This window comes from Tilletiopsis washingtonensis, assembly GCF_003144115.1.
Source record: "Tilletiopsis washingtonensis strain MCA 4186 unplaced genomic scaffold FA09scaffold_5, whole genome shotgun sequence".
NCBI classification, from domain to species: domain Eukaryota; kingdom Fungi; phylum Basidiomycota; class Exobasidiomycetes; order Entylomatales; genus Tilletiopsis; species Tilletiopsis washingtonensis.
In genome coordinates, this window is record NW_020312002.1 from 453,507 (window position 1) to 479,831 (window position 26,325).

General features: G+C 67.4%; 10 protein-coding genes across 10 annotated transcripts; 5 read left to right on the forward strand and 5 right to left on the reverse strand.

Moving 5' to 3' along the window:
* Positions 1 to 69: 69 nt before the first annotated feature.
* On the forward strand, positions 70 to 1,787 carry FA09DRAFT_316192 (putative saccharopine dehydrogenase; the record flags this gene model as incomplete). The annotated part of the gene is made up of 5 exons (XM_025740836.1): positions 70 to 233; positions 423 to 923; positions 977 to 1,047; positions 1,103 to 1,304; positions 1,362 to 1,787. 5 exons carry the CDS (start codon positions 70 to 72, stop codon positions 1,606 to 1,608), a joined length of 1,185 nt encoding a protein of 394 aa, XP_025600015.1. The 3' UTR covers positions 1,609 to 1,787.
* An 859-nt stretch (positions 1,788 to 2,646) lies between these two features.
* Positions 2,647 to 4,315, forward strand: FA09DRAFT_328523 (hypothetical protein). The gene is made up of 9 exons (XM_025741804.1): positions 2,647 to 2,717; positions 2,831 to 2,858; positions 2,912 to 2,935; positions 2,988 to 3,264; positions 3,321 to 3,375; positions 3,430 to 3,691; positions 3,754 to 3,854; positions 3,910 to 3,992; positions 4,051 to 4,315. The coding sequence occupies exons 1-9, from the start codon at positions 2,689 to 2,691 to the stop codon at positions 4,266 to 4,268; spliced, it is 1,077 nt and encodes a 358-aa protein (XP_025600016.1). The 5' UTR covers positions 2,647 to 2,688; the 3' UTR covers positions 4,269 to 4,315.
* Positions 4,316 to 4,536: 221 nt separating this feature from the next.
* Positions 4,537 to 6,471, forward strand: FA09DRAFT_328524 (ZIP zinc/iron transport family). Its single transcript, XM_025741805.1, has 5 exons — positions 4,537 to 5,241; positions 5,295 to 5,355; positions 5,410 to 5,799; positions 5,853 to 6,156; positions 6,226 to 6,471. Exons 1-5 carry the CDS (start codon positions 4,863 to 4,865, stop codon positions 6,358 to 6,360), a joined length of 1,269 nt encoding a protein of 422 aa, XP_025600017.1. The 5' UTR covers positions 4,537 to 4,862; the 3' UTR covers positions 6,361 to 6,471.
* A 330-nt stretch (positions 6,472 to 6,801) lies between these two features.
* FA09DRAFT_337238 (hypothetical protein) lies at positions 6,802 to 7,158 on the reverse strand (the record flags this gene model as incomplete). Its single annotated transcript, XM_025743979.1, has 1 exon — positions 6,802 to 7,158. The coding sequence occupies one exon, from the start codon at positions 7,156 to 7,158 to the stop codon at positions 6,802 to 6,804; it is 357 nt and encodes a 118-aa protein (XP_025600018.1).
* A 290-nt stretch (positions 7,159 to 7,448) lies between these two features.
* FA09DRAFT_337239 (hypothetical protein) lies at positions 7,449 to 11,248 on the reverse strand (the record flags this gene model as incomplete). The annotated part of the gene is made up of 8 exons (XM_025743980.1): positions 7,449 to 8,870; positions 8,921 to 8,992; positions 9,057 to 9,328; positions 9,382 to 9,486; positions 9,549 to 9,683; positions 9,740 to 9,802; positions 9,860 to 9,961; positions 10,063 to 11,248. The coding sequence occupies 8 exons, from the start codon at positions 11,246 to 11,248 to the stop codon at positions 7,449 to 7,451; spliced, it is 3,357 nt and encodes a 1,118-aa protein (XP_025600019.1).
* Positions 11,249 to 12,058: 810 nt separating this feature from the next.
* FA09DRAFT_316201 (glutathione-S-transferase) lies at positions 12,059 to 13,280 on the reverse strand (the record flags this gene model as incomplete). The annotated part of the gene is made up of 7 exons (XM_025740837.1): positions 12,059 to 12,236; positions 12,291 to 12,440; positions 12,492 to 12,842; positions 12,895 to 12,907; positions 12,957 to 12,985; positions 13,041 to 13,126; positions 13,180 to 13,280. The coding sequence occupies 7 exons, from the start codon at positions 13,278 to 13,280 to the stop codon at positions 12,178 to 12,180; spliced, it is 789 nt and encodes a 262-aa protein (XP_025600020.1). The 3' UTR covers positions 12,059 to 12,177.
* Positions 13,281 to 13,436: 156 nt separating this feature from the next.
* Positions 13,437 to 14,447, forward strand: FA09DRAFT_217426 (hypothetical protein). The gene is made up of 3 exons (XM_025739530.1): positions 13,437 to 13,513; positions 13,586 to 13,860; positions 13,985 to 14,447. Exons 1-3 carry the CDS (start codon positions 13,510 to 13,512, stop codon positions 14,318 to 14,320), a joined length of 615 nt encoding a protein of 204 aa, XP_025600021.1. The 5' UTR covers positions 13,437 to 13,509; the 3' UTR covers positions 14,321 to 14,447.
* Positions 14,448 to 15,275: 828 nt separating this feature from the next.
* Positions 15,276 to 17,536, forward strand: FA09DRAFT_328526 (hypothetical protein). The gene is made up of 6 exons (XM_025741806.1): positions 15,276 to 15,595; positions 15,682 to 16,290; positions 16,341 to 16,735; positions 16,789 to 17,003; positions 17,057 to 17,139; positions 17,192 to 17,536. Exons 2-6 carry the CDS (start codon positions 15,691 to 15,693, stop codon positions 17,462 to 17,464), a joined length of 1,566 nt encoding a protein of 521 aa, XP_025600022.1. The 5' UTR covers positions 15,276 to 15,595; positions 15,682 to 15,690; the 3' UTR covers positions 17,465 to 17,536.
* Positions 17,537 to 19,396: 1,860 nt separating this feature from the next.
* FA09DRAFT_328528 (anthranilate synthase component) lies at positions 19,397 to 21,522 on the reverse strand. Its single transcript, XM_025741807.1, has 8 exons — positions 21,483 to 21,522; positions 21,177 to 21,426; positions 20,346 to 21,101; positions 20,083 to 20,290; positions 19,899 to 20,030; positions 19,752 to 19,846; positions 19,600 to 19,695; positions 19,397 to 19,524 (listed from the first exon to the last, which is right to left on the reverse strand). Exons 1-8 carry the CDS (start codon positions 21,492 to 21,494, stop codon positions 19,466 to 19,468), a joined length of 1,608 nt encoding a protein of 535 aa, XP_025600023.1. The 5' UTR covers positions 21,495 to 21,522; the 3' UTR covers positions 19,397 to 19,465.
* Positions 21,523 to 21,857: 335 nt separating this feature from the next.
* FA09DRAFT_328529 (hypothetical protein) lies at positions 21,858 to 25,926 on the reverse strand. Its single transcript, XM_025741808.1, has 3 exons — positions 24,926 to 25,926; positions 23,689 to 24,870; positions 21,858 to 23,629 (listed from the first exon to the last, which is right to left on the reverse strand). Exons 1-3 carry the CDS (start codon positions 25,469 to 25,471, stop codon positions 21,947 to 21,949), a joined length of 3,411 nt encoding a protein of 1,136 aa, XP_025600024.1. The 5' UTR covers positions 25,472 to 25,926; the 3' UTR covers positions 21,858 to 21,946.
* Between the last annotated feature and the right edge of the window lie 399 nt (positions 25,927 to 26,325).

Here is a 26,325-nt window from a genome sequence, read left to right on the forward strand (position 1 = left end):
AGTCTTCCTGGAAGCTCCGAGGCCTCTCTCACCACCACCTCACCCATCATCCCCCTCGCCCTGCCCAGCATGTCCGCGCCCCGCCAGCAGCTCTACCTGCGCTGCGAGATGAAGCCGTTCGAGCACCGCGCCGCCCTCACGCCCGCCACGGCGCGCCAGCTCATCGACGCCGGCTTCGACATCACCGTCGAGCGCGACCCGCAGCGCATCTTCGACGACGAGGAGTACGAGAAGTGAGTGCGGCGCGCGAGGTGACGAGGGCGAGGAGCTGCGGCTGCGGAAGGTGGGCGCGCAGCTTGGACAGCGTCGGGAGGCATGAGCTAGCGGAGACGCAGGAGAAGCCGAAGGCAGGCGAGGCGCTGGGCGCGGGCGCTGGCAGAGGTCGCATCGTCGCTCGAGCTGGCCACTGACGTGGCTCCCAGGGTCGGATGCAAGCTGGCACCGCACAACACCTGGGACTCGATCCCGGCCGACATCCCCATCATCGGCCTCAAGGAGCTGCCGGCGCCGGGCCCGCCGCTGCCGCACACGCACATCCAGTTTGCCCACTGCTACAAGCATCAGGCGGGCTGGGTCGACGTGCTGTCGCGCTTCAAGCAGGGCGGCGGCAAGCTGTACGATCTTGAGTTCCTCGAGGACAAGAACGGCCGGCGCGTGGCCGCGTTCGGCTGGCACGCCGGCTTCGCGGGCGCGGCGCTCGGCGTGCTGGCGCTGGCGGAGCAGCTGCACGACCCGGAGAAGGGCCGCCTCGGCAAGCAGACGCGCTACCCCAACGAGGGCGAGCTCATCGAGCACTCGAAGCAGAAGGTCGAGCTCATCCGCAGCAAGCGCCCCGACGGCAAGGTCAAGGCGCTCGTGGTGGGTGCGCTGGGCCGCTGCGGCCGCGGCGCGATTGACTTCCTCGAGAAGGCCGGCGTTGCCCCGTGAGTAGCGATCTGTCATGCTGGTCGGAGCTGTGCTCACCCTGCTTGCCCAGCGAGGACATTGTGCGCTGGGACATGAAGGAGACGAGCGCCAAGCCGGGGCCGTACCAGGAGATGCTCGACGGTGCGTCTGACTCTGCGCGTGCATGCGTGACTGCTGCTCATCCCTTCCTCGCCAGTCGACATCTTTGTCAACTGCATCTACCTCAACCAGCCCATCCCGCCGTTCCTGTCGCGCGACTTTATCTCGCAGGCCGGCAAGGAGCGCCGCCTGGGCTGCGTCGTCGATGTCAGCTGCGACACGACGAACCCGAACAACCCGCTGCCGATCTACGACATCAACACGACGTTTGAGGAGCCGACTGTTGACGTCGAGACTGGGTGAGTGGAGCGAGCACCCCTGCGCAGATCGCGAGCTGATAGACCATGTGCTTGCAGCGCGGGCAACCCGCCGCTGACTGTCATCTCGATTGACCACCTGCCGACGCTGCTGCCGCGCGAGGCGAGCGAGGGCTTCTCGACGGACCTGCTGCCGTCGCTGCTGCAGCTGCCGTACGTGCTGGCCGGCAACGCACAGGCCAAGGAGGCCGGCGCCGGCGCAGAGGAGGGCAAGGGCGCCGTGTGGACGCGCGCCGAGGAGCTGTTCAAGAAGCACCTCAAGGAGGCGGAGCAGCACGGTGCTTAGACGGCAAGCTGCCAAAACGAAATAGAGCCTCGAGAGATCTGTGACCGCTCCTGCGAGAGGGTGATGATGCTTCGCCTGGAACAATCTGAGACTCTCGGCGCGTCCATGACCCCCTGAGGCCCCTGGGGTCGTCTCGCTGCCGCCTCGCTCGCCGCTCGGTCCCGGCATCTATATGCGTCCATGCTGCATGGCTTGCGAGATGACGCATCGCCTGCATCATGTGCAAGGCCGTCAGTGTGCAGAGAGAAGGCTATCTGCCGGTGAGCAAAAGCGAGAGGGGTCCAAGTCTCGCCGTGCGCCTCAAGGGGCGGATGCGGGCGGACGAACTCGCGGCGCTGCGCCAGAGGAGCGGCGCGATTGACCTTGCATCCCTCCGAGCCGCCGGGGCCGTCGCAGCGAGCGAGCGAGCCCAACCTACTCCATCTCGAGCAGCTCGCTGTCCCTCTCGCTTGTCCAAAGAAGCGGCAGCGCGGCGCTGCAGGGTGCAAGCGTGTGCCAGGCGCCCTCGGAGCCGCTCGGGTTCTGCGCAGATGATCGGCGCTTCACGTCACGGCACCACCCGAGGCGCGCGCGCGCGCGAGGTGTCGCTTGACCTCCTTCTCGCTCACTGTGCTCCGCTGCGCCCGCATGTGCAAGAGTGTCTGGGCGACAAGGACTCCGCAGCGTGCACCCTGCATGCTCGCTGGCTGAGGATCGTCGAGGAGCGAAGCTGGCCCTTCGCAGGCAGAGCGACATTTTTGCCCCAACTCACAGCGCGCGGCGGCAGCGAGATGGAGGCGAGGCGCGCACGCTGCGCACGGCGCACCGAGCAGCCGGGATGCAGGCACGGGAGCAGTGTGCGGGTTGCGGCGGTGGCGCGCATAGCGGCTGTGCGGCCGTGGCGGGCGGGGCCGTCGGACACAGGCGCCGTGCCTGCTCCTGCCGCCGTGCGGGTGGCCGAGCGCGAAGAGCTGCAGCCGAGCACGGCCGCTCTGCTGGCGCCGCTCCGAGAAGGCCCAACTCCACCGGGCGCCGCTCCTGCCTCCTCACCACCACCCCACACCACACGCACCGCCTACCCCACCACCTCACATACTCATCATGGGTGTCCTCGATGTTGTCCCCGCTGGGTGAGTGCCGCATCGCATGCCGCGCTCGGCCTGCTCCTGCTCCGGCTTCGCGCCGCTGCGTGCACGGCCAGCTCTGCGTTGCTTGGTGCTCAGCAGCTGATCCTTGTGCTCAGCGTTGTTGACGGCAAGGACGTCTACAAGGTGAGCACTGCGAGCTGCACCACTTCGCACGCATGCGCTGACCCCCTGCCCAGCTGTTCGACTACTGCCGCGAGAACGTGAGCCGCATCGATGCGTCCCTCCCGCTTCTCTCGCTCATGCTCTCTGCAGCACTTCGCCATCCCCGCCTTCAACGTGACGTCGTCGTCGGTCGCCAACGCCGCCATGGAGGCGGCGCGCGATGCCAAGTCGCCCGTCATTCTGCAGGTCTCGCAGGGCGGCGCCGCCTTCTTCGCCGGCAAGGGCCTCGCCAACGACAAGCAGCAGGCGTCCATCGCCGGCGCCGTCGCTGCCGCCAACCACGTGCGCGCCGTCGCCGAGTCGTACGGCATCCCCGTTGTGCTGCACTCGGACCACTGCGCCAAGAAGCTGCTCCCGTGGTTCGACGGTGCGTGAACGCAGTGTGGGGGCAACCGACGCAGCAGTGCTGACGCGCGCACGCAGGAATGCTCGAGGCTGACGAGGCCAACTTCGCCAAGGAGGGCAAGCCGCTGTTCAGGTGAGCGCTGCCGCGTGTGGCTCGCGCCAGTGCCGCGCGCTGACTGCTCTGCAGCTCGCACATGCTCGACCTGTCCGAGGAGACCAAGGAGGAGAACATCGAGACGTGCCTCAAGTACCTGCCGCGCATGGCCAAGATCGGCGTGTGGCTCGAGATGGAGATCGGCATCACCGGCGGCGAGGAGGACGGCGTGAACAACGAGAACGTCGACAACGCCTCGCTCTACACGCAGCCCGAGGACATCTGGGACATCTACCGCCAGTTCAGCGAGGTGACGCCCAACTTCTCCATCGCGGCCGGCTTCGGCAACGTGCACGTGAGTGGAGATTGCGCGCAAGTGGAGCGCGAAGCCAGGCACTGACACGCGCGGTCCTGCAGGGTGTGTACAAGCCCGGAAACGTCTCGCTGCAGCCCGACCTGCTGCGCAAGCACCAGGACTACGTGCGCGAGCAGCTCAAGAGCGACAAGGAGCTCCCGGTGTGAGTAGGCGCCCGGCCTGCGTGCGCGCAGAGGACGCGCGCTGACCTGTCGCAGCTTCCTGGTCTTCCACGGCGGCTCGGGCTCGGAGAAGCACGAGATCACGACGGCTGTCAAGAACGGCGTCGTGAAGATGAACGGTGAGCAATTGCGCGCGCCCCTTGAGCTCTCACGCCTGTGCTCACCGTGCCGCGCCAGTCGACACGGACACGCAGTTCGCGTACCTCGAGGGCATCCGCGACTTTGTGCTGAACAAGAAGGACTACCTCATGAGCCAGGTCGGCAACCCCGAGGGCGCCGACAAGCCCAACAAGAAGCAGTACGACCCGCGCGTGTGGGTGCGCGAGGGCGAGAAGACGATGTCGAAGCGCTGCAAGATTGCCTTCGAGGACCTGCTCTCCGCCGGCCAGCTCTGAGCGCCCGATGCGCCTCGGCTGTTGCGTCTCTGCCCCATCTCTGCGCTGTGCCAGATGAGCGCGTGTGCGCATGGGCGCGCGTGTCATAATTGAAACCGTTCACTGGACCTGCGTATCGGGGCACTGCTGCGATGATGACGGCGATGCAACAGGCCCCCTGATGGTGCCGGTGACTCGAGCTCTTGCCCGAGCGCGTGAAGTGATGCGCTGGAGGGAGATAGGAGAAGCGGATGCCGTGGGAACAGCTGCGCCGAATCACGTGCGCGCGCCTTGCGGAGGCAGCCGGAGGCCTCACGCCTGTCAAGGCGCGCCAAGCCTTTCGGCGTGCCTGCCGCTGCCGCTGCCTCCGCTCGGCGGCTCCGGGGCAGGAGCACAGCCAACGCTGCACAATCGTCCGATGGTGACGCTCTCCGCAAAGAGAGGAGGTGCGGCGACACTGCCGGAAGGGGCGCAGGGCGCCGGCAGAGGAGCATGGCCGAGCTCACGTGGGGCGGCCGGATCGGCTGAGGACCGCACCGGCCCCCTCACCTCTCCACCGGGTCTGCCTCTCTCACCCCTCTCGCACTCCCCGCAACCACCTCCTGAGCGTCCGGCATGCCGCCATCACGCTCCCGGCTGCTGCTCGCGTTCGCGCTGCTCGCCTCTCCGGCGCTCGCACACCAGACGCGCGCCTCCGCCCATGCCGAGACGCAGCAGCTGCTCCGCCGGCTCGTCGCCGCCAACGCCGAGCTCTGTGCGGCGCAGCTCGAGGCGCGCACCGAGCCGGCCGCACTTGGCCTGACCGTCGGCGGCCTGTTCATCATCCTCGCCACGTCGCTCGTGGGCACGGCCGTGCCGCTGCTCAGCCGCGCGATCCAGCTGCGCAACGCAAAGGGCAAGCGGGACACACCGGCGCAGCATGAGACGGACGCCGACGGCTGGCTGGCGCGCATCTTCTTTGCGCTGCGGCACTTTGGCACGGGCATCATCCTGGGTGCGTGAGGCGGGGAGACGTGAGAGCTGGCGCCATGCTGACTGTCTGTGCAGCCACGGCCTTCATCCACCTGCTCTGGGAGGCCTTCTCCACGTTCCAGAACCCCTGCCTGCCGTGCGTGCCACCTCCACGCTTCCCTCAGCGCCATGCTGACCCTGCCTCTCACAGCGAGCTCGCCTTCGAGCCCACAAGTCCCGCCATCGCAATGGGCGCGCTCTGGCTCATGTTCCTGCTCGACTTCTTCATGCTGCGCAGCCTGCGGCGCAAGGCGGCCGGCGGGCACTGTGACGCGCCTGCCCGCACTGGGTGCTGTGCGCCGCCAGAGCTCAGCGCGCTCGGCGGCGCACGCCTCGAGGAGAGCGAGACGCCGACGCAGGCGGCGGACGCGGCTGTGGCTGCGAGACGGAGAACGCAGACGGAGGCGGAGGAGGCAGAGGAACGACCTTCCCCGCCGCCGAGTCGCGCAAGCAGCGTGCAGGAGAACAAGCAGCTGCTCATGGCGCAGGCAGTGGTGCAGAAGATGGAGGTCGTCGCACTCGAGAGCGGCATCATCTTCCAGTGAGTCGCGCCTCGTTCCTCCGCCACCGTCCATGCTGAGTCCAGCCTCGCAGCTCCGTCATCATCGGCGTCACGCTCGGCGCCACGTCCAGCGAGAGCTTCGTGACGCTGCTCATCGCCATGGCGTTCCACCAGCTCTTCGAGGGCCTGGCGCTCGGCGGCCGCATTGCGCTACTGCCGTCACTGAGCACTTCGGCGCTCGCCAAGACGTGCATGGCGCTCAGCTATGCCCTCACCACGCCGATTGGCATCGCTATCGGCATCGGCGCGCGCGCTTCGTTCGATGAGAACGACGGACGTACTGCATTGGCCATCGGCGTGCTGAACAGCATGAGTGCTGGCATCTTGCTCTACACGGTGCGTCACTCCGCGCCCTTCGTCCCTGCGGCACTCCTTGCGCTGACGCGTGCTTGCCCATCCGCGCAGTCCCTCGTCGAGCTGCTCGCCGGCGACTTCATCTTCGGCCCGCTGCGCGACGCCAGCACAAAGCAGTGCGTGCTTGCCGTCTTCTGGCTCAGCGCCGGCGCGGCGGCCATGAGCCTCATCGGCAAGTGGGCGTGAGGCCGCACCGCCGCTGCTCTGGGGTCGCCTCGCTTTGCTGCTTGCTTTGCTTCCGCTCCCGTGTCACGCTACTTGTGTATACAATTGTACAATAGACAATGCATCGGTGTAGATCCGGCCGGTGCGAGAGACGTGGCCAGCTGAGTCGTCCGCAATGCAGGGCGTGCTGCAGTGCCGCGCCTCGAGGCACAGCGGGCGGCCAGGAATGCGATGAGCGGCGTGGCTTGAGCGCTGGGCGAGTAGAGCGTGCTCGCGATGATGGTGCAGCGAGCGCACCGCACGCGGCAGGACGCGCGATCGACTTGCTTGACACTCTGCACCCCGCCGGGTGCGACGCGTAGGGCGCCGGCGTAGCTCGTCGTAGGTTAGGCTCGGCACCGTGATGCGACGGCAGAGCCATGCTTGCCCGAGCAAGGCCAGCTGGACTTGCATGTATCGCGCTCAGGATGCCTGCTGCGATGCTGCGTCCATCTGCGCCTGCAGCAGCGCACTGGCCTTCTCGAGCGTCTGCAGTCGGCGCTCCTCGCGCGCCTGCGCCGCCGCCACCTTCTCCTGCAGGCCCTCGAGCGCGCCGCCCGGGCTCTGCGCCTCGCCGTACGCCAGGCGGCGCAGGCGTGCGGCCGTGCCGGTGTGTGCGTCGAGCGCGGCGGCGGCGGCGACGTCGGTCTCCGAGCAGGACGAGGGGGAGGAGGTGGACGCGGGCACGAGCGTGCTGGCGAAGGCGAGCAGCGCGGGACTGTGCAGCTCGCGCGCGAGCGTGGCGGGCGAGGGCGCGCGGGCTGGTGTGGCGGAGGACATGGGTGGGCAGTGAGTGAAGATTGGGCGAGGCGGTGCGAGTGGTGGGGAAGGAAGAGGCGCGCACAGGCATCGCAGCGCTTGCTGTTGCGCTTCTGAGCCGGGGCGGCGGCCAGCAGAGCGGGCTGTGTTCCCACGCGCTGCGCCCAGCCTGCTGGCCGCGCCCGCCCTTCTCCTGCTCCTGCCTCTCTAGCCTCGCCCTGGCGCAGCGCACTGCTTCTTCCTCTGCAACCAAGCAAGGCTCTTTCAGTCATATACTGTGCTGCGCCGGAGTGCATCATATTGGTCCGCGCTCAGCGCGTCGCCTTCGTCGGCGTGGCCAGCTCCTCGGCGCGCAGGTGTGCCAGGCCGCGGGCACTGCGCACGTCGACCTCCTCCTCATCGTCCTCCAGCTCCGGCTCAACGTCCTCCAGATGCTGCTCCAGATCCGGCGACGGCGGCACCATGCCGCCATCGAAGCCCTCGACGCGCGGCGCGCTTGATGTGCGGGCCCACGAGCGGATGCGGCTCGCCGCACCCGGCGGCATCAGTGCCGGCGAGGCGCGGTCATCGACGTCGTCGTGCCGGTCGTCGATGTCCTGCAGCGCCGAGACGCGCGCCAGCTCGTCGAGTGTGCCCTCGCTGATGCTGCTCGAGTCATCGTGCACCTCGCCGCCCTCGTCGTCGTCCTCCAGCGGCGCGTACGAGTGGCCCGAGGCACTCTCTCCGCCGAACGAGCGCGCGTCGCTCGGCCGGCCGGCGCCGCCGCCGGCTCGCAGAGCCGGCTGCAGGAAGCTCCATCCGGCGTGACGGCTCGCCAGGAATGTCGAGGCACCCACGTCAGAGCTGGGAGGCAGCGGTGGCAGCGGCGACGCGCGTCCGCCAGCGCCCGACGAGGAGCAGCCCGAGGTGCTGCGCGGCCCAGCGCGGCCCGAGACGTCCAGCGTCATGCCGTTCAGCGCAGCGATGGCGTCGAAGTCGCCGTACGGCGCCGGGCTGCCCAGGGATGGAGAGCCTGGCTCAGAGCGCAGCGGAAGCTGCACGCGCTGCTTGCCCTTCGGTATGTCCAGCGCCGGCGAGACGCCTTCCTTGCCGTGCTGCAGGCTGAGCGAGCGATTGAGCGGCTGCGACGAGTCGGGCACGGCGAGGTGTGCGTCGAGGCTCGTCGGGTGCTCGGCAGTCGAAGTCCCGGGCAGCTCATGCGGCCGCAGGCCTTGCGGCGAGGCCCGGAGGTGGGCATCGTAGCCGTTTGCTCCCGACCCATCTTCGCTCCTGGCGCTGAAGCCAGCCTGCGGCTGCGCGCTCCTCGACGAGCGCCCAGGCGGCTCGAAGCGCGAAGCGACACGAGCGGCGCGGCCGACACGCGGGCTGAGGCCATTGTTCTGGCTCAGCGGCGCCAGCATTGCGGCCGTCGGACGTGCCATGGCCACGCGCTGGCCGCCCTGCGCCTGCCCAAGGCCGCGCGCCATCTCCTCGAAAGCGAAGCTGCCGCCAAACATGCTGGCGCCGGGCGCATCGTACCGCCGTGGCGTCTCGCGGTAGTAGAGGTCGCGCATGAGGCGTGCGTCTGCCGCACCTGAATGCCCAGGAACGCTACCGCCCCGCGAGCGCGAGGGAAAGTCGGGCGCACGGGAGAGACCGTCCTCGCGCTCTTCGCACAGCTCGGCAAGCGCGCGTGCCACGTGGTCGGCCTTGCTCGTGAGGATGCGAGCGGCGCGCATGAACTCGCCGCGAATCTGCGCAGTGTCAGCGCACGCCAGCCATAGATCTGAGACGCACGGCTCACCGTGTAGAGGCCGTCCTTCGTGACGGTGCGGGAGACATTGTAGCCGAGCTGGAACGGGTCCTCGATGCAGAGCTGGCGACAGTGTCAAAGCGTCAGCCGCAGACTCTATCTCGTGCAGCTGCCTGCGCACACGCACCTCTGCTGTCCACGTCTCGTTGTCCTTGGACATGAGGCCGCCCTCGGTGCGCAGGCTGATGACGTCGCGCGAGTACGTGAACTCCTTGCTGAAGTAGCGGAAGAAGTCGATGAGGAGCTCGCCGACGTTCTCGGTGTTCTGCGAGGCCCATTCCTGCCGCAGCGTGGCGACGTCGTCGTAGAAGTAGATGTTGTGCCCGTTGAGCAGCACCTCTTCCTGCGACAGCGTCCGCGCGGGCGGGATGCGCTGGAGGTTGGGCAGCACCGCGGGGCCTGGTGATGGTAGATGAGCAGCGGCAGACGGCAGACCTCAGCACGACACTCACGCTTGACGTGCGTGAGGAAGAACAGCGCAAGGAGCGTGTAGCCGTACGACGACAGCGTGCCCGTGTACGGCGAGTTGAGCTTTCGCCTCTTCGTCCACACCTTGACTATGCAGTGCATCGATGTGAGCTGCTGCTGGCGCCAACGGCTCTTCAACGTGGCCACTCACGGAAGAGGACAAGCGTGCGTAACCGCGGCGGATCGACCATCGCGTAGCTAAGCAGCAATCGAGTGTTCTCGAGAGCGAGGCGATTCTCGAAGCCAATGTCGCACGAGATCTCATACGGCAGCTCGGCGGTCGGTGCTGCGGCGAGCAGCGTCAGCAGCTGCGCATGTACAGTGCATGCTCGCTCCACTCACGCCGGCTGATCTTGATGATGGGAATGCGCGCCTTTGGCAGCGGCATGACGTTGAAGTCCGTCTCTGCAGGCACAGATGAGCATCACAAGGCTCGGATGCGGTGTGACACTGGCTACTCACCTTCGCGAATCAGTTGACCAAGCTCTTCGACCAACGCAGACGCGCTGAAGGGCGGCGTCGAGCCGTCGGCCGCCTTGCCGATGAGGCAGCAGAGGTCCATGTCTGCGCGGGCCGCCGCAAGCAGTCAGCAGCGATCGTGACGCAGCCGCTCTGCTTGTTCGTGCCGGGAGGGGCTTCGCTGGCGCCTGAACGTTTTCACTCACCGGAGTTCCGCAGCGCAAAGCCATTCGCCATGCTGCCAAACGCCAGCAGCTTGGCGCCTGGGCTGACCTTGCCCGCGAGCCGCTCGAGCTGGCGGCGCGTGGCCTCCTTGATGCGGTACTCCTCCTCCGTCGGCAGGATCGGGCTCAGAAAGGCGATGATGCAGTTCGTCAGCTCGGCAGTGTGCCGCTCGTAGCTGAGGTTCTGCGTCGCCGCAGCTGCGGCTGCGGCTGCCGACATGTACGGCGACGAGGCGTAGCCACCGGAATGATGCATTTGTGCGTTCGACATGCTTGATGAGGGCGACGTATGCGAGTTGGCGGCGTTGCGCATGTAGCCACCGACGGCTGCGAGGTGCTGCGCCAGCTGTCCGTTCTGCGCCATGGCGGCGGCCAGCGATGCAGCGGCGGCGGCAGCGGACGAGTTACCCATGTTGCTCATGCCGCCGCCGTAGGCGCTGCTCGCGCCGCCGCCACCACCTCGCTGGAAGCCAGCTGTGCTCGCCCGCATTCGGCCATTGGCGCCGCCAGCAGCACTCCCTGGCAAGGACGCCGCGCGCCCTGCATGGTAGGCCGAAGGTGACGAGTGACTCCCAGTGGCACTGGCTGTGCCGGCGTGATGAGATGTCGGCTCGGCGATCGAATCGCTCCGGCCCTTCTGGCTGCCGCCATGCGTCGGCCCAGTGTTCCTGCGCTGGCCTGCGCCGCTGGGCACTTCCCCGGCGCCGTCGTGTCGCTGCTGCTGCGACGAGCGGCCCGAGGCCGAGCGTGCGCCGTGCGAGCCTCTCCGATTGCCCGCGCCGCTGCTGCTGCCGCCGGCGGTGATGCCCTGCGAGCCTCTCCGCTGCGGCGGCGCAGAGCCAGATGGAGAGGTGCCAGGAGCACCTGCGGCGTGCTTCTGCCCCGCGTGCGAAGGCTGCTGCGAGGGCGCCTGTAGACCAGCCTGCAGAGAAGCTGCCTGCGCATGTCTGCGGCCAGGACTCGAGGCCCGGCGCGACGAGTTGTGGCTGCCCTTGGGTCCGCCCGATGCGCTGCCCGCAGCGGCAGCTGGCAGAGCGGGCGCAGCTCCGGGCGCAGAGGGCGTCGCGGCGCTGGCGCTGCGCTTCATCGACGCACTCGTGGCAGACGAAGACGATGCAGCATTTGCCGCAGCGCCCTTGGAGCCCTCGCCCGTGCTCGTGTCCGGCATGGCGTCGGCTGTGTCAGGCGTGGCGCTCGACCGCAAGTGCACGGACTGCCAGGCTGCTCCCCACGAGGACTGGTGCCGCAGCTGCAGGCTCGACAGCAAACTTGCCTGCGCACGCACAAGTGCGATAGCACTGCTCAGGTAGCTTTGCGCAGGCTCCAGTCTGTGGCGCGGCCGGCCGCGAGGGAAAGGGGCGCGAGGTCGGTGGCAGGCTGGCGCGTGCGCAGCAGAGCGCCAAAAAGTGCCGGGGCGCTTGCGCTCGTGGGCGAGAAGGGTGGGCGAGGATGCGCGCGACGCTCGGCGAAGAGAGCTGTGAGCCAGAGGTGGAGAGTGACAGGAGGACGAGACGAGAGCTGCTGGCCCGAGATGACGCAGGTCAAACAAGCACGCGCAGCCGAGGTCGGGGCGGCCCCCTGCCAGCGGCGCTAGCGTGGCCGCAGAGCTTGCGCGTGACCTCTTGGGCGGCGCGCTCACTCGGCCGGCAGCAGCGCAGGCCGCCCGAGGCCGGACAAGAGCATCACACCGCCAGCTCAGGTGCTGCACCTTCTGGCGTCAGGCAGCATCTCGCTCCAGCTTCTCTCTCCATACTATCTCCCTCTGGCTGACATCTCAGAACAAAGGGAAACACCCCTCTTGCCTTTCTCTCTGCGGAAGGACCTACGAGCGCCGAGCGCAGAATAGAAGATCTGGCGGCGCGCGTCATCTCGCCTGCTGCTCAGGCACAAAGCCGCCGCTTCGAGGCGCCCATCTCGGCGCAGCGAGCGCTCGATTGATCTCCTCAAGGGAGGGGCACCCAGGGAGGTCTCTCTCTTTCGGCGACCGAGTGCATCGAGTAACGAAACGCAGCGGGACAGCTGGAGGCAAAACGAGTGGAGGACACACATGGTGGAGGCAAGATGATGGCTTGACGACGATCTGAGAGACGACAGGCTCTACGGGATCACGCCGCCGCTTCGTGTAGCCTTGGCTGCCTCGCTCATCGCCTCGTCATCTGCAGTGCGTGTCAGCCAAGGCTTGGCGCTGCGTCTCGCTCGCGTCGACTCACTCAAGTAGCGCTGGTACACCTCGGTGTACTTCTCCGGCGTGGATAGCACGGCCTTGACCGAGGGCCAGTCTTGAATCGCCTTGCGCCACTTGATGAACGCCTCGCCGACCTCGGCTGCCTGGAATGGCCCGCCACGGTGCTCCTCAAGCACTGATGTGCTGCATCAGCGACTCGTCTCCAGGCCAGCCGGGCAGGACTCACAGAAGAGGCGGCAGGCCCATGGTGCCAGCGCGACGTCGACAGCATCTGGCTTGTCACCGCCGTGGAACGGCTTAGAGCTGTTCGGGAACGCCTCGGCGTATTCCTTGAACGCCGCAGTGAGCGTCTTGCGTGCCTCCTTCTGCTCCTCCTCCTGCTGCGCCTGCAGCGTCTTGTAGAACGACGGCATGATCTTCTTGACGACTTGGTCGATATGCATGCGCACGTGTGCGCGCGCTGTATTCTTGGAGGGGAAGAGTGGAGCCGTGGAAGGGAAGGTCTCCTCGAGATACTCAAGCAGCACCAGCGACTCGTACATCGCTGCGCCGTCGTGCTCGACCGCGGGCACGAGACCTGCACCCCAACGTCAGCAGTGATCATCGCGCTGTGAGAAAGACGCAAGCACCCTTTGGGTTGATCTGCGGCGAACTGTCAGCAATGCTCACGTGTCCGCGGCAAGGTGCTCACAGCGAGGAAGTGCGCCTCCTTCTTGTATGCTGCAGCCGCGCCGGTTAGCCACCATCTGGCATGCAGAGAGCACGGTGAGCTCACGGTTGATCTCGCGATACTCGTAGTCGATGCCCTTCTCCTCGAGTGCAATCCAGACGCGCGCCACGAACGGGCAGAACCAGCCTGAGCTGCAGCGAGGCGTGAGCGGCCCGCTCGCTCTCGGGACGACGAGGCGACGCACTAGAACACAAGGCCGTTGCTCGCCGGCTTCGAGTGCTTGGCCGCCGTCTCGGCCGCGACGCCAGAGGCAGCGCTATGGATCGACTTGTCAACGCTCGCCATGGTTGCTGTGGATGGTGGTGTGAGGGAGAGAAGCGAGAAGTAGGCGCTCGGAAGGGTGGAGGCGAGCGGGCCGGAGTGGAGGTCGCTGCACGGGCCACCGGCCGCGGACAGTACAAAAACGCACGCCCAGCTCAAGTCACGAATACAAGCGCGACGCTTGCCTCGCTCCCACGCTCGCCCGACGTGCTCTGCTCCCCACAACTACCTCCTCGAGCGAGCAGCTGCGACGATGGGTGCGTCTCTCTGCCTGCGCCGCTTTGTCCTGCTCACATCTCACGCAGCTCAATCGGCCGGCTTCTTCGCAGGCTACTCCCTCTGGCTGCGTCCGGCGGCAGCAGAGCAGGCCGTGCTGACGCCCATGATGGATGCACTGCGGCAAGCCGAGCCGCGCGCCTCAGCGCCGTTTGACGCTCACGTCACGCTGCTGTCCGGTCTAGCGCCTGCTCCGGATGACAAGTCGGGCGTAGAGGCGCTGTGGAAGACGACGTGCGAGGCGATTGATGAATGGCGGAAAGAGCATGGCAAGGGACCGATCGAGGCTGGTCTCAAGGCTTGCACGACGCGCGGCGCCTTCTTCCAGGTATGCTCCATCACAGGCCCAGGCTGGAAGGCTGCTGATCAGCGTTCACTGTCTCCGCAGTGCGTGCTACTTGCGCTGCAGGAAGAGGCCTCGCTTCTGGCGCTCAACGCCGCGATGCGCTCAGCGCTCGGCAAGCAAGACCAGCCGCCGTTCTTCCCGCACGCCTCGCTGCTCTATGCGCCGCTCTCGGCCGCCGAGGCCGAGGAGCGCATCGAGCAGCTGCGCAAGGACGGCGTGTGGAGCACGCAGGGCGACGGCATCGAGTTTGGAAGCGAGAAGCTCAAGACGCTCAGCCTTGGGCGCGTCGAGTTGTGGGATACCAACGGGCAGGTGCAGGAGTGGAAGTGCCTCTGCGGCACGGACCTGTGAGCAAGACAGCAGCCTTGAAGAGTCACCAATCCACTGCATCAGATCGTTGCTCGGCAGCGCAAGGATGAAGGAAGAGAAGGCTCATGCGTGACGGCACGGAACAGCAGCGCCCATGGCTCGGCAGAGCGGGAGAAAAGGTGCGGCTGCCTTCCCCTCGCTTCTTGCCGCCAAAGCGATGCTTCTTGAGCGAGGCTGCTCCCTTTGCAGCAGCAGCTTGCTGAGCTTCTTCTCCGCCGTTCAGGCCGCTGCGGATCCTCTCGGCCTAGAAGAGAGGCAGAGTTGAGCCGGGAGGCCCGAAATTGCTGCTTGCCGCTCTCCGCTCTGCTTCGCGCTCGGCTGCACAGCATGCAGACGCAGGCGCCGCTGACGCCTGCCTGCCTGCACCTGCGTCTTCCTCTGCGCGGGCCGCGAGGATGGCGTTGCAGCCGCAGCAGCAGCGGCAGCGACAGCGCACCTCTTCGTCTTCCCCTTGTGCTGCCGGCTCCACGCCACGGCTATCGGAGCCGTCATGCGCAGGGGCAGGCGCAGCGGTGCAGCTTTAGTGCGGCGCAGCTCATGGCACCCAAGACAGATGAAGTGCCTGCGGGGCCGGCGCCGAGGGTGAATTTAGCGCTGGGAGCGCGGCGCGGCGGGCGGAGAGGAGGCAGCCGCCGGCGCAGAGGGCACAGCCGAGATGCGGGCGGGCTGCTGGCGCCTGCGAGGTCACGCGCCTCGCAGCCACGCCGCCGCCGCGTCTCTGCAGCTTGCCTCTCTCCACCCACTCCCGTGCTTCGGTCTCGTCTCTCGGCTCCTCGTCGCTCACTCACGCACGCCTGGCCTCGCGCAAGGCTCTCTCCGGCAGCTGCGGCTCAGCTGCGCCCACGCTCTCTCTGGCGCCTGTCTCCTCTGCAACGGCCGTGGCTCTCTCCTCTCCACTTGTGCATCTCACCTGGCCCTCTCTGCGCCGCCTCTCTCACTCTTCCCCTTCGCGCCGTCCAGCGCACCCACGCGCGCAGCCATGGCGCCGCGCGCCTCGATTCCGCTCCTCGTCGCCGGCATGCTGGTGACGGGCATCGGCAACAGCATCTTCTCCAAGTGGCAGGACATGCAGTGCGTCGAGCACTGTGCGCCCGGCGACGAGGCGCGCCGCGTCGACTTTAGCCAGCCCGTGTGGCAGGTGAGTGCGGCTGTGGTGTGCAGGCCGGACGAAGGGCAGGTGCGGCGACAATGATGTGGTGCAGGCGATGCTTGAGGCGCATAAGGCCAGGAGCTCGCGTGAAGTCGGACTGGAGTGCTACGCAGCGAGCCCTGCGAGCGCGGTCCTGCAGAGCAGTACATACAGAGACTGCATGCAAAGACGTGCTCTGGCTGTACATCGGCCCCCAGCGTGCGTCGCCTGGCTGCCGAGGATCTGCGATGCAGCTCTGTTACGCTCGGCCACACTGTTCTCTTTGCTCACGCTCCACCCCGCAGACGGCGCAAATGTTCCTCGGCGAGTGCCTCTGCCTCATCCCGCCCATGATGATGGCGCTGTGGGCGTGGATCACGCGGCCGCGGCCGGGCTTCTTCAAGGGCAACGGCAGCGGCGGCGAGTACGAGGCGCTGGGGCAGTCGCCGGCGATGCACGACGACCTCGAGGGCCTCGACGACGCGGCGGGCGACAGCGGCTTCAGCGCGCTGGGCGCCGACGACGACCCGCACGCCAACAGCTCGGCGTTCAGCTTCCTGATGCCGAGCCACTGGCTCGGCGAGGAGGGCAGCTCCTCGGCCTTCTCCCGCCTCGTGCCCGCCTTCTGGCCCGTGTGGAAGGCGCCCGCGCCGGCGCCGACGCTCGGCCGCGGCAACTCCTTCCGCCCCGGCCAGGGCAACTCGAACAACGTCTGGGGCGAGCGCGTGCCCGCCAACGCCACGGCCAGCGCGCGCGCCGCGCCCGCCGGCGGCGAGGCGCAGGCCGCTGCTGCCATCCCGGAGCCGCACCAGATCGTCGACGAGCCCGAGGAGGACGACGGCACGAAGCTCAAGGGCAAGGCCATCTTTCTCTTTGTGATGCCGGCGGCGTGCGACATCTGCGGCACCACGCTGGTGAGCTTTGCGTGCCTGCTCGCTGCCGCTCTGCGCTGACTCTTTCGCAGATGAACGTTGGCCTGCTCTTCACGCCCGTGTCCATCTACCAGATGACCCGCGGCGCCCTCGTGCTCTGGGTCGGCGTGTTCAGCGTCATCTTCCTGCAGCGCCAGCTCTTCCTCTTCCAGTGGCTCTCGCTGCTCACCGTCATGCTGGGCGTCTGCATCGTCGGCCTCTCCGGCACGCTGCTGCAGCCGGGCGCGCCGGCGTCGCTGCAGGGCACGTTCGTCACCGTCGGCGGCGCCATCGTCAGCCGCGCCACGGCACACACGACGGGCGAGGACGTGCCGGACACGGCAAAGGCGTTCATCGGCGTGCTCCTCATTCTCTTCGCGCAGCTCTTCACTGCTGGCCAGTTTGTGCTCGAGGAGAAGATCATGAGCCGCTACAGCGTCGAGCCACTGTACGTCAGATCGAGGAGACTTCATTTCGCTGCATGCTGACTCTGCTTCTCAGGCTGGCGGTCGGCTACGAGGGCCTGTTCGGCTTCATCGCGACGCTCATTGCGCAGGTCGCGCTGCACTACTTCTACGGCAAGACGCCCGCCGGCCGCGGCGGCTACTTTGACATGGTCACCGGCTGGCACCAGATGATCCAGAGCCCCAAGGTGCTGCTCGGCGGCGTCGCCATCTGCCTGAGCATTGCGCTCTTCAACTTCTTCGGCCTGTCTGGTGGGTTTGAGCTGTGCGCTGCCAGTGGCAGAGCAGCGCTGACCTCTTCACAGTCACGCGGACCGTCTCGGCCACGGCACGCAGCACCATCGACACGTGCCGTACGCTGGGCATCTGGGCCGTTTCCCTCGTCCTGGTGCGTGCTCGATCGCCGCTGCCGCACGCTCTATGCTCACACTGCTTCACAGGGCTGGGAGGTGTTCCGTCCGCTCACCGGCTCGCTGCAGCTGCTCGGCTTCGCGCTGCTCTGCGGCGCCACGCTGCTCTTCAACGGCGTCATTGGCCCGCGCTACCTGCCGCGCTGGCTGCGTCCCGGCCGGCCGGCGCTGGCGCGGCTGCGCAGCCGCAGTCGCAGCCGCATCCTGCACCGCAGCCGCAGCCGCAGCCGTGTGCCCAGCGCGTACAACCCGCTGCCGACCGACGAGGAGGAGGTGCGCCGCTTCAGCACGGACCAGAACTAGAGACACGGATCTTGGACGCTCGTGGTGGCCTTATTTTCACCGTCTGTCAATGTGAATTGCTTAGAGACCGCTCAAGGGCCGATGCGGGCGACGAAGTGCGTGTGGGCCGAGGGCGCGCGCCGCCGCCTCGAGCTGACGTGCGGGCTGTGACCCCGACTGTGGCGATGCTGCGAGCGACTGGCAGGCTGCGTCTGGTCGCTCACAGGTCAGCCGGATCTTCAATGCCCTCATGATGGCGGGAGCCACGTCGCACCGGGGTCGCGAGAAGCGCATGGGACGGCTGCATGTCGCCTGCAATGCGCCTGCGAAACGTGACTGCGGATGCGTGACGGCACGGCCGCGGCACGTAGGCGTGGCCAGACGATTCCCGACCTTTGCTTCCTCACGAACAACGACGAGGCTGCCTTCCTTCACACGGGATTGCCTGAGATACACACGATTCTGCCTTGATGAGTTGCAAGCACGCCACGCGGCGGACGGCGTGCGCGGACTAGGGGCGACAGGCAGCACGCCAGCAAGCAGTAAGGACCTGGGAGAGACAGAGTGCAAGCATGGCATTCATGAGACCGCGCTCGATGCTGGACAGCCCCCACTCAGCCCCAGCCTCACGCTTGGTGCCCGCGTCATCCCTCTTCAGCGTGACTACGTGCGTGCGACGACACCCAGACTCATGCTGCCGTGCACCACGGCCAGCGACGGTCGGCACTGTAGAAGACGAGTGTCAGCGAGGCACTCCAGCAAGGTTGAGACTGCTGCACACACTGTGGGCGGCTCCTGCCGAGGACGCGTGTGAGCAAAGACGTCGAGCAAGGCCAAAGCTGGGCACGCACCGGCGGTCACTCTCAGTGCGCCTCGGGGTGCTCAGCCACGAACTTGCGCAGCCGCTGCAGCAGCGGCTCGCCGACGGCGGCAGAGTTTGGGTGGTCGAGCACGTTCTTTGCAGCTGCAACGCCGGCCTGGTAGAACTGCAGCGGGAGCTTGTGGTCGGGGTCGCGGGCCGAAAGGGCATGGCGAGCGTTGGCCAGCTCGAGCGAGGCGGCAGCCTTGGACATGCCACTGCCGCGCGTGAGCTCTTCGACGGAGATGAGCATCGACGACTGCGTCGAGAGTGACGAGTCAGAGAGGGTGGGTGAAGGAGGAGAGATGTCGGAGGCGCCGGCGGTGGGGGCGCCCGTGGCGCGCGCCGCGATAGGGGAGTCGTGCGACATGCTTGCCGAGTGAAATGTGCGTGGAGTGGGTGGAAGGGTAGTGTTGAAGGGGCAGAGGATGGGCGTGTGTGGATGGCGTGTGCGTGGTGGAAGGGGAGCAGGCCCGAGCAGGGTGCGGCCGCTTTATAGCAGCTCCCTGCGCAGCGCAAACAGGCACGGACGCAGCAGGCGAGGGAGCCGACGCTCGCCAGCACGCAGCAGGCCCACCGCAGCGGCAGTCCCGGCTCAGCAGCCGTACGCTGGCTCCCGTGCGGCAGCCCGGCGGCTGATCCTTGGCAAGAGCGGCAAGCCCCCTGAGTGACGGCATCGCCCCAACCCAACGCGTGCGGCGTCGCGCGGGGCGGCTGCATGCTTGCCCGTGCGACGCACAGCAGGGCTCGCCTTCTGCGCCGCTCGGCTTCAGACTGCACCCTGCACCGTGCGGCTGCCACTCTGCTACGTGCAAGCCTGTGCGCTGGTGATGCCATCAGCCAAGTCCTGATGCAGTCTCGTCGCTGGACGACGCGGGCGCTTCGTTGCGCGTCTCTGTCCAAGACAGCATCCTCTTGTGGACATGCTGATCCTTGCTTGCTCCACAAGCGTCATCGCGTAACGACTGGCGCCGACAAGCTCACTCTCATCACCCAGCTGGTCCACGGCCGCAAGCACAGCCTCCGGCTCCAGGGCTGGCGCGTCAAGCTGGACACACCAGACGCCGCGGTCACTTCCAGAGACGCCTCAGACCATCCGCGCCGCGACAATGGCATTTGATAGATTAGCGCCGCTTGCGGCATGCCCACGACAGCGCACACGCTCATCGCTCATCGCTCTGCACGGCCATGTCCTGCGCCCGCTGCTGCGCGATCCAGAAGTCTGCTCGGGAGAAGCATGGGTCAGCAGACGCACTGCGCTGCGAGCAGCAGCAGTACGAGCAGCAGCCATACGCACCCTCGGCCTGCTGCAGACAGCGCACGTTGGCGCCGAGCTTGTTGATCGTCTCGATGTACTCGTCCTCCTCGACGCTGTCGTACACGATGCCGCCGCCTGCGTGACGGAAGTCAGCCGGCGATTCGCGTTCATCACTCGGCGACACAACTCACCTGCCTGCAGGTACGCAGTGTGCGCCTCGGAGCCCTCCTTTTGCACAAACGTCATGGTGCGGATCGCAATGCACACGTCCATGTCGTCGGAGAAGCTGCGGCGAGTCAGCGACAAGTGCGCCACGCATATGAGCCGGGCGCACTCACTCAATGTGGCCCACAGCACCCGCATACACGCCTCGCCGCTCGCCCTCAAGCTCAGAGATGAGCTCGATGGCGCGGATCTTGGGCGCGCCCGAGACGGTGCCGGCCGGGAAGATGGAGCGCAGGGCGTCGAACCTGCCGAGGCGCATGAGAAGGCTGCGCTGCGCACGTGTCGCTCCACACTCACCGGCTCTTGCCGGCGCGCAGCATGCCCGTCACGCGGCTGGTGAGATGCATGACGTGGCTGAACTTCTCCACCTTCATGAAGCTCTCGACGACGGTCGTGTGCGGGTCGCACACACGCGAAATGTCGTTACGCGCGAGATCGACCAGCATGACATGCTCGGCGCGGTCTTTTGTCGACGCAAGCAGCGAGTCGGCCAGCGCCTCGTCCTCTGCGCATGCCGCTGTCAGCAGCAAAGCGAGCACAGGTGAAGCAGCACCACTCACCCTCGTCGGTGCCGCCGCGCTTCACTGTCCCTGCAATGGCGTGCACAGCCACCTTGCCCTTCTCCACCTTGCACAGCGTCTCCGGACTGGCGCCAACAATGCGCGCATCGCCGACGTCGAGGTAGAACATGTACGGCGAGGGGTTGACGGTGCGCAGCGTGCGGTAAATGTTGAACGGGTGCACGTCGGTGGGGCGCGCCAGGCGCTGCGACGGCACAGCCTGGATGATGTCGCCGGCGACGATGTGCTTGCGCAGGCTGCGCACGAAGCTCTTGTAGCCCTCGCGCCCCACGTTGCTCACCGCCTCGGCGCCCGGCGAGACGCGCATCTGGCGCGGCACGGGCGTGTCGGGCCGCGAGAGCTCGGCCACCATGGCGGCGACCTTGCGGCCGGCGGCCTCGTACAGCGAGGCGATGTGCTTCTCGGCCTCGGCGCGCTCGGCCGGCAGCGAGCCGTCGGGCACGTGCACGTGCGAGACGACCTTGAGCGTCTGGTACATGTGGTCGAAGACGACGAGCGAGTCGCAGAGCAGGAACACGGCCTCGGGGATGCCGAGCGGGTCCGAGAGCGGCCGTGCGGTGCGCGGCTCGAAGTGCGCCACGCAGTCGTAGGCGATGTAGCCCATGGCGCCGCCAGTGAAGCGCGGCAGCGCCGGCAGCGCAATGTAGCGGTACGGCGCCAGCTCGGCCTCGACGGCGCGCAGAGGGTCGCCGCTGATGGGCAGCGAGGGCCCGGTGCGGATGACCTTGTACGGGTCTGCGAGCGTGCGTGAGCACACGCACAGACAGCACCTCTAGATTGCCGGCCGAGCGCCATGCACTCTGCACTCACCGACGCCGGCAAAGCTGTAGCGCGCCACCTTCTCTCCGCCCACGACGCTCTCGCACAGGAAGCTGCGGCGCTGCGTGTCGGCGCCGTGCGAGAGGCGCAGGTAGGCCATGACGGGCGTGAGCAGGTCGGCGGGCAGCGTGGCATACACGGGCAGCGTGTTGCCGGCCGGCGGCGCCGCCGCTGCGGCCGCCGAGCTGCCCGAGGCACTGCCGAGCAGCAGCGCCTGTGCTTCCTCGAGACTCGGACGCAGCTGCAGGAGCGCGGCGTTAGCTGCTGATGCCCTGCGCCGGCGGATGCGCGGCTCACAGTGTCGGCCATGGCTGCCTGGGATTGGGGTTGTGGAGCGGAGGCAGGCGCCGCCGCGGATCTTCTCGGCCAGCAGCCCGAGTCAGGCTGCACGAGTCAGGCTGCACGGTCCGCGCGGCGCGTCACGTGCTGCCGTGCGACAGCGAGGCGGGGCGCTGTTCCCACGCGCCTCGACCGCGTCGCTGGATGGGCCGTTGAAGCTGCAGCGCGAGCTCGTGCGTCCCGCACCTCATCTCCACCTTGTCCTCACGTCAGCCGCCGTCGTGGCTCCTTGGCACAGCGCTGCCCCCTCGCACATCGTCTTACCCGCATCGCCGCTCAGCGGCAGCTCACTCGCCCACACGCGCCAGAGCCACACGTCACACGCTGCTCAAGGGTCATAGGTAACATTTCGCCGCGCCGGTAACATGGGGGGCACACTCGATCAGGGGTCAGTGGGGAAGGGAGAAGCCGCGCGCGGCCGATTAGTTGCAGGTGAGCTCGATGATCATGCGGCCGTCGGTCCAGTCCGGGTAGCCCTCGGGCTCGTCGCTGCTGTGGCCGGCGTAGCCGCCCTGCGCGTTGCCTCCGGCACCGCCGATCACACCGCCGCCTCCGCCGCCACCGTTGTTGATTCCGGGGCCACCACGGGCATCGTCGGCCTTGTGGTTGTCCTCGGCAAAGTAGCCGGCGTAGTTGTTCGCGTTTCCGCGGCCGTTGCCTCCAGCTCCGCCGGCGACCATGAGGCGCTCGCCGCTGCTCGTGATGAGCTCCGTCGAACCACCGCCGCCGCTGGAGTCGCCGCCGCCACCACCGCCGCCGTTCGGCCAGCCGCCCTTGGTGTTGCCGTTGTAGTACTGCGAGTTGCCCGTGCCGCCGATCTGCACCGTGTACTGGTCGTCCTTCTTGAGGTCGCTGATCTGGCGCGAGATCTTGGCGCCCGAGCGGCGGTAGCCCTGGAAGCCGCTCGGACCCGCCATTCCACCGTTCATCGTGACGATCATGCTTCCGTCGCAGGGGCTCTTGAACGTGCTGGACTTGCCATCGTTGGCGTTCTGGTCCTTCAGCAGGTACGAGATCGTCGCCTTCGAGTCGTCGACTGCGACCGTGCACTTTCCATCGGCGCAGTAGTCCGTCGCCTGGTCCGAGTACTTCTGGACGACGGGGCCGCCCAGGCCGAAGTCAATGCATCCCTTTCCGAGGTTCGCATTGAAAGCACCCAGCTTGAACTTTGCCAGGTTGAGCAGGTTCATCGAGAACGCGATTCCCGAGTTGATTCCCCATGCGAGACCCAGCGGGCAGGCGGGCAGCTTCGAGTCCTCGAAGGCGTCCTCCGAGGTGGCCGTCATGATCGAGGCGGTGACGGACGGCTCGGCGGTGACGGAGAGGTCGCGCTTCAGCTTGATGGGCTTCATCGAGACGCCGAGCGTGATCGAGAGCGGCAGGCCGGCCTGCAGCGAGGCCGAGGCGGCGCCCTGCAGGTCCTTGGAGGCCGTGAACTGCAGGCCGGAGCCGGTCGTCTTGCTCTTCGACGAGTCGAGCAGGTCGATGTGGTGTGCCACACGGTGCTTGACCTTGGCGCCGAGGAGCAGGTCGGCCTCGGCGTTGGCGACGAAGCGGAACGAAGCCTCGACGAGCGCGGCGGGGCCGATGGTGACGACGTCCTTGATCGCAAAGCCACCCGGCAGCGGGAACGTCACGATCGTCTTGCGGTACGTGGCGACGAGCTCGGCCTGCACGACGACACCGAACTGCGCGCCGGCGTCGAGCGCGCCGGTGAAGTCGGCCGAAAGGCGGCTGATCGAGGCCTTGAGCAGCTTGAACGAGACGCTGCCGCGGTACGTGAACGTGCCGAGGATCTGGCAGTCGACGCAGTACAGGCTGACCGAGCCGCTGGCGCGGGCACGGGCACGGGGCGAGCCCTTGGCCTTGCGCAGACGAGCCGAGGTGGCGGCGTCCTTGCCCGAGTTCTTCGACGTGGCCTTCTGCTTCTCGGCGCTCCAGATGACGGGCTGGCGGCCCCACGGCGTGTCCTCCTTGGCGCCGCCGTACTTCCAGCCGAGCTGGATCTTGCCCGAGATCGTCTCGGTCCACTCGCCAGTAACTAGGAGCTTAACTACCTTGCCTAAAGGGGTCTTCGCTAGGAGGTTGACTGCCTTACCAAGGATCTGCGTACAGAGTCAGCATTCGCATGATCGCCCGGCTCGCCTCCCGGCCCATGACTCACCGAGCCCTTGGGAGCGACGGTGTTGACCACCTTTGCAACGACCTTGGTGACCTTCTGGAGGGCGGCACCGATCTTCTTGAGCGACCAGCCGCGGCGCTGAAGCTCCTCGACGCTGAGGCTGCGGCGCGTGGGCGTCTCGAGGTTGAGGTCGGCCAGCGTGTCGGGGTCGATGTAGTCCGAGGCGGCAAAGCTTCCGAGACCGGGGGCCAGGGACTTGAGCGAGTTCTCAAAGTCACCCTCGAAGTCCAGGAAGCCGTTGATGGCGTCGAGCTGCGCGTCGAAGTTGGGGCCGCACGACACGCCGGCGGGCGTCGTGCCGCAGCTGCCGGGCATCGACGGGCCGGCACGCTTGACGAAGTGGGCCGGCTCGGCCCAGCTGTCCGTCTCGTTGAGCTGGTTGAGAGCGACGACCTCCTCGAGGCTGCGCGCGACGGGGTTGGGGTGGATGTGCTCGAAGTCGACCTGGTAGTCGGGGTCCTTCTGTCCGAAGTCGAGGTGGATCTCGTCGAGGGCGTGCTCGATGGCGAGCTCGGAGGCCTTGGCGAAGACGGAGTGCGTGTGGTCGTCGAAGTGCAGCTGCGAGGCCAGCCAGAAGGTGCGCTCGTCCTCGCTCTGGCTCGAGCCGCAGCCGTGCGTGTGGGTGACGAGGAGGAAGCCGTGCTTGCGGTCCCACGACTGGGCTGCGAGCTCGTAGGCCTCCGACGTCGTAAAGGGAATCTGGAGGTGGCCGCTGTCGGGGCAGGTGATGTGGCCGACGAGCGACGTGTGCGTCAGGACGACGGCGTCGTAGTTTGCATTCGAGGTCATGTTGACGAGCATGGCGCTGGCCTCGGAGCGGTGGATGCCGTGGTCAGAGTAGTAGAGGTCGACGGCGGGGATGGGCTCGAGGTTGTGCAGCGCCTCGGTGTCCTTGCCCCACGGCATCGTCGACTGCAGCGAGTTGACGACGGCCTCGGTGGTCGGCGCCGGCAGGCAGCGGCTAAGGCGCTGCGAGCAGCGGCCCGAGCCGCAGTTCTGGTCCTTCTCGCAGAAGGCGCCCGGCTGCACCTTGGCCGTGCACTTGCCGAACTGGCAGTTGCCGCTCTCGCAGACGATGCTCGACGAGCACTGCGAGCCGTTGGAGAGGAACGTCGAGGCGCACGTCTTGCTCTCATAGTCGCAGGTGCGGCCGAGACAGTCGCTCTGCAGAGGCATCAGGTCAGCGGAGCCCGTCGCAGATGCAGGCCACACCACTCACGTCCGCCTCGCACGCCTCGTAGAGGAAGGCCTTCTGGGCGCGGTGCTCCATCTTGACGTGCGAGCGAGTCACGAGGAGGGCCGGAGTAGGCGCCGCCGAGCTCTGGCCGACGATCGCCGCCAGCGCAAGCGCCGCGAGTGCGGATCCCTTGAAGAAAGACCGCATGGTGGAGGAGGACGAGTGTTGCTTGTGAGGAGACAGTGGGGCTCGACGAGCGGCATGCTCAGCTATATGAGGCGTACGAGCTTCCGGCCAGCGCAGCGGTGTGCTCTGCGCCCTGGCACTGCCCGCTACGTGCTGGCAGGCGCAAGCCACAGGAAGGTGGGCCGACTTCCCGCTGTGCGGCGGATCTGCGTGCTGCCGTGCGTCTCTCGTTCGCGCACACTGCGGACAGCTGCACATTGGACGGGATGCAGCGCCGGTCCCGAGCACCGAATGGCTCATCCGTCCATCAGCCACATCTCCGCAGGCCTTTCCCGGGTGCGGTGGTCTGTCGGAGGGCTCGCCGAGCCTGCAATGCAGCTGAGCGTGAAGCACACCTCGCATGCACCCTTCACGGGTGGCTTGGAGCCGCGGGAGGCGGAGCCTGGAGCCTCTCCTTGACCGTCCCGCTGGAACAAACGTGCAGCAGCATGCAGTGACAGGGATAACCTAAGGTCGGGCCGAGCGGGAAGCAATGCGGCGCTCGCGGGCGCAGGTGCCTCGCCGACGGCGGAGCGCCGCGCGCTGCTCCTGGAGGAGCGTCGGAGGCGGCCGCGGCGCCACTCTGTACCCTTCCGTGCATCCCGAGGTGCAAGGCACACCCGCTCAGGGTGCAGCTGCCAGCAGCCCGGGGACAGGCGCTCGCCGAGGATGTGGCGCATGCGTGTGTGCGGGTGTTCCGTGCAGCGCTGCACCGGTGCGGGCACGGGAGCGTTGGAGCGGCGAGCCGGCGTGCATGTGCATGTGCCGCTTCGGGAGCGGCACCGGGTAAGGGTGCTGGTGTGTGGGCGACGGGTGCTTGCGGGTGCATGTGGTGAGCGGGCAGCCGGCCCACCTGGTGCGGGTGCTGGCGGCGGCGGCGGCACGAGATCTCGGGACACGCGCCGGCCGCGCGGGCGCGCAGCAGCAGGCGACGGTCTGCGGCTGCCGCTGGCGCGGCTGCGGCACGAGCACCAGGCCGCGGCCGTGCAACGCCGCCAGCAGGATGCAGCCGCAACGTGCTGCAGCGGCCCAACACGATCGCACGCGCAGGACAGCAGTCGACGGCACGGGCTCAGCGCTCAGCCTGAAGCGCTGGGCGGCAGATGCTCGTTTGTCCGCGCCTGCTGCCTGTGGCGCGCAGCCTTGCCTCCGCTCGTGCAGGGTGCAGCATGCGCGATGCGTGCGCGTGCATGGCGCATGCTGCAGCCTCATTCGCA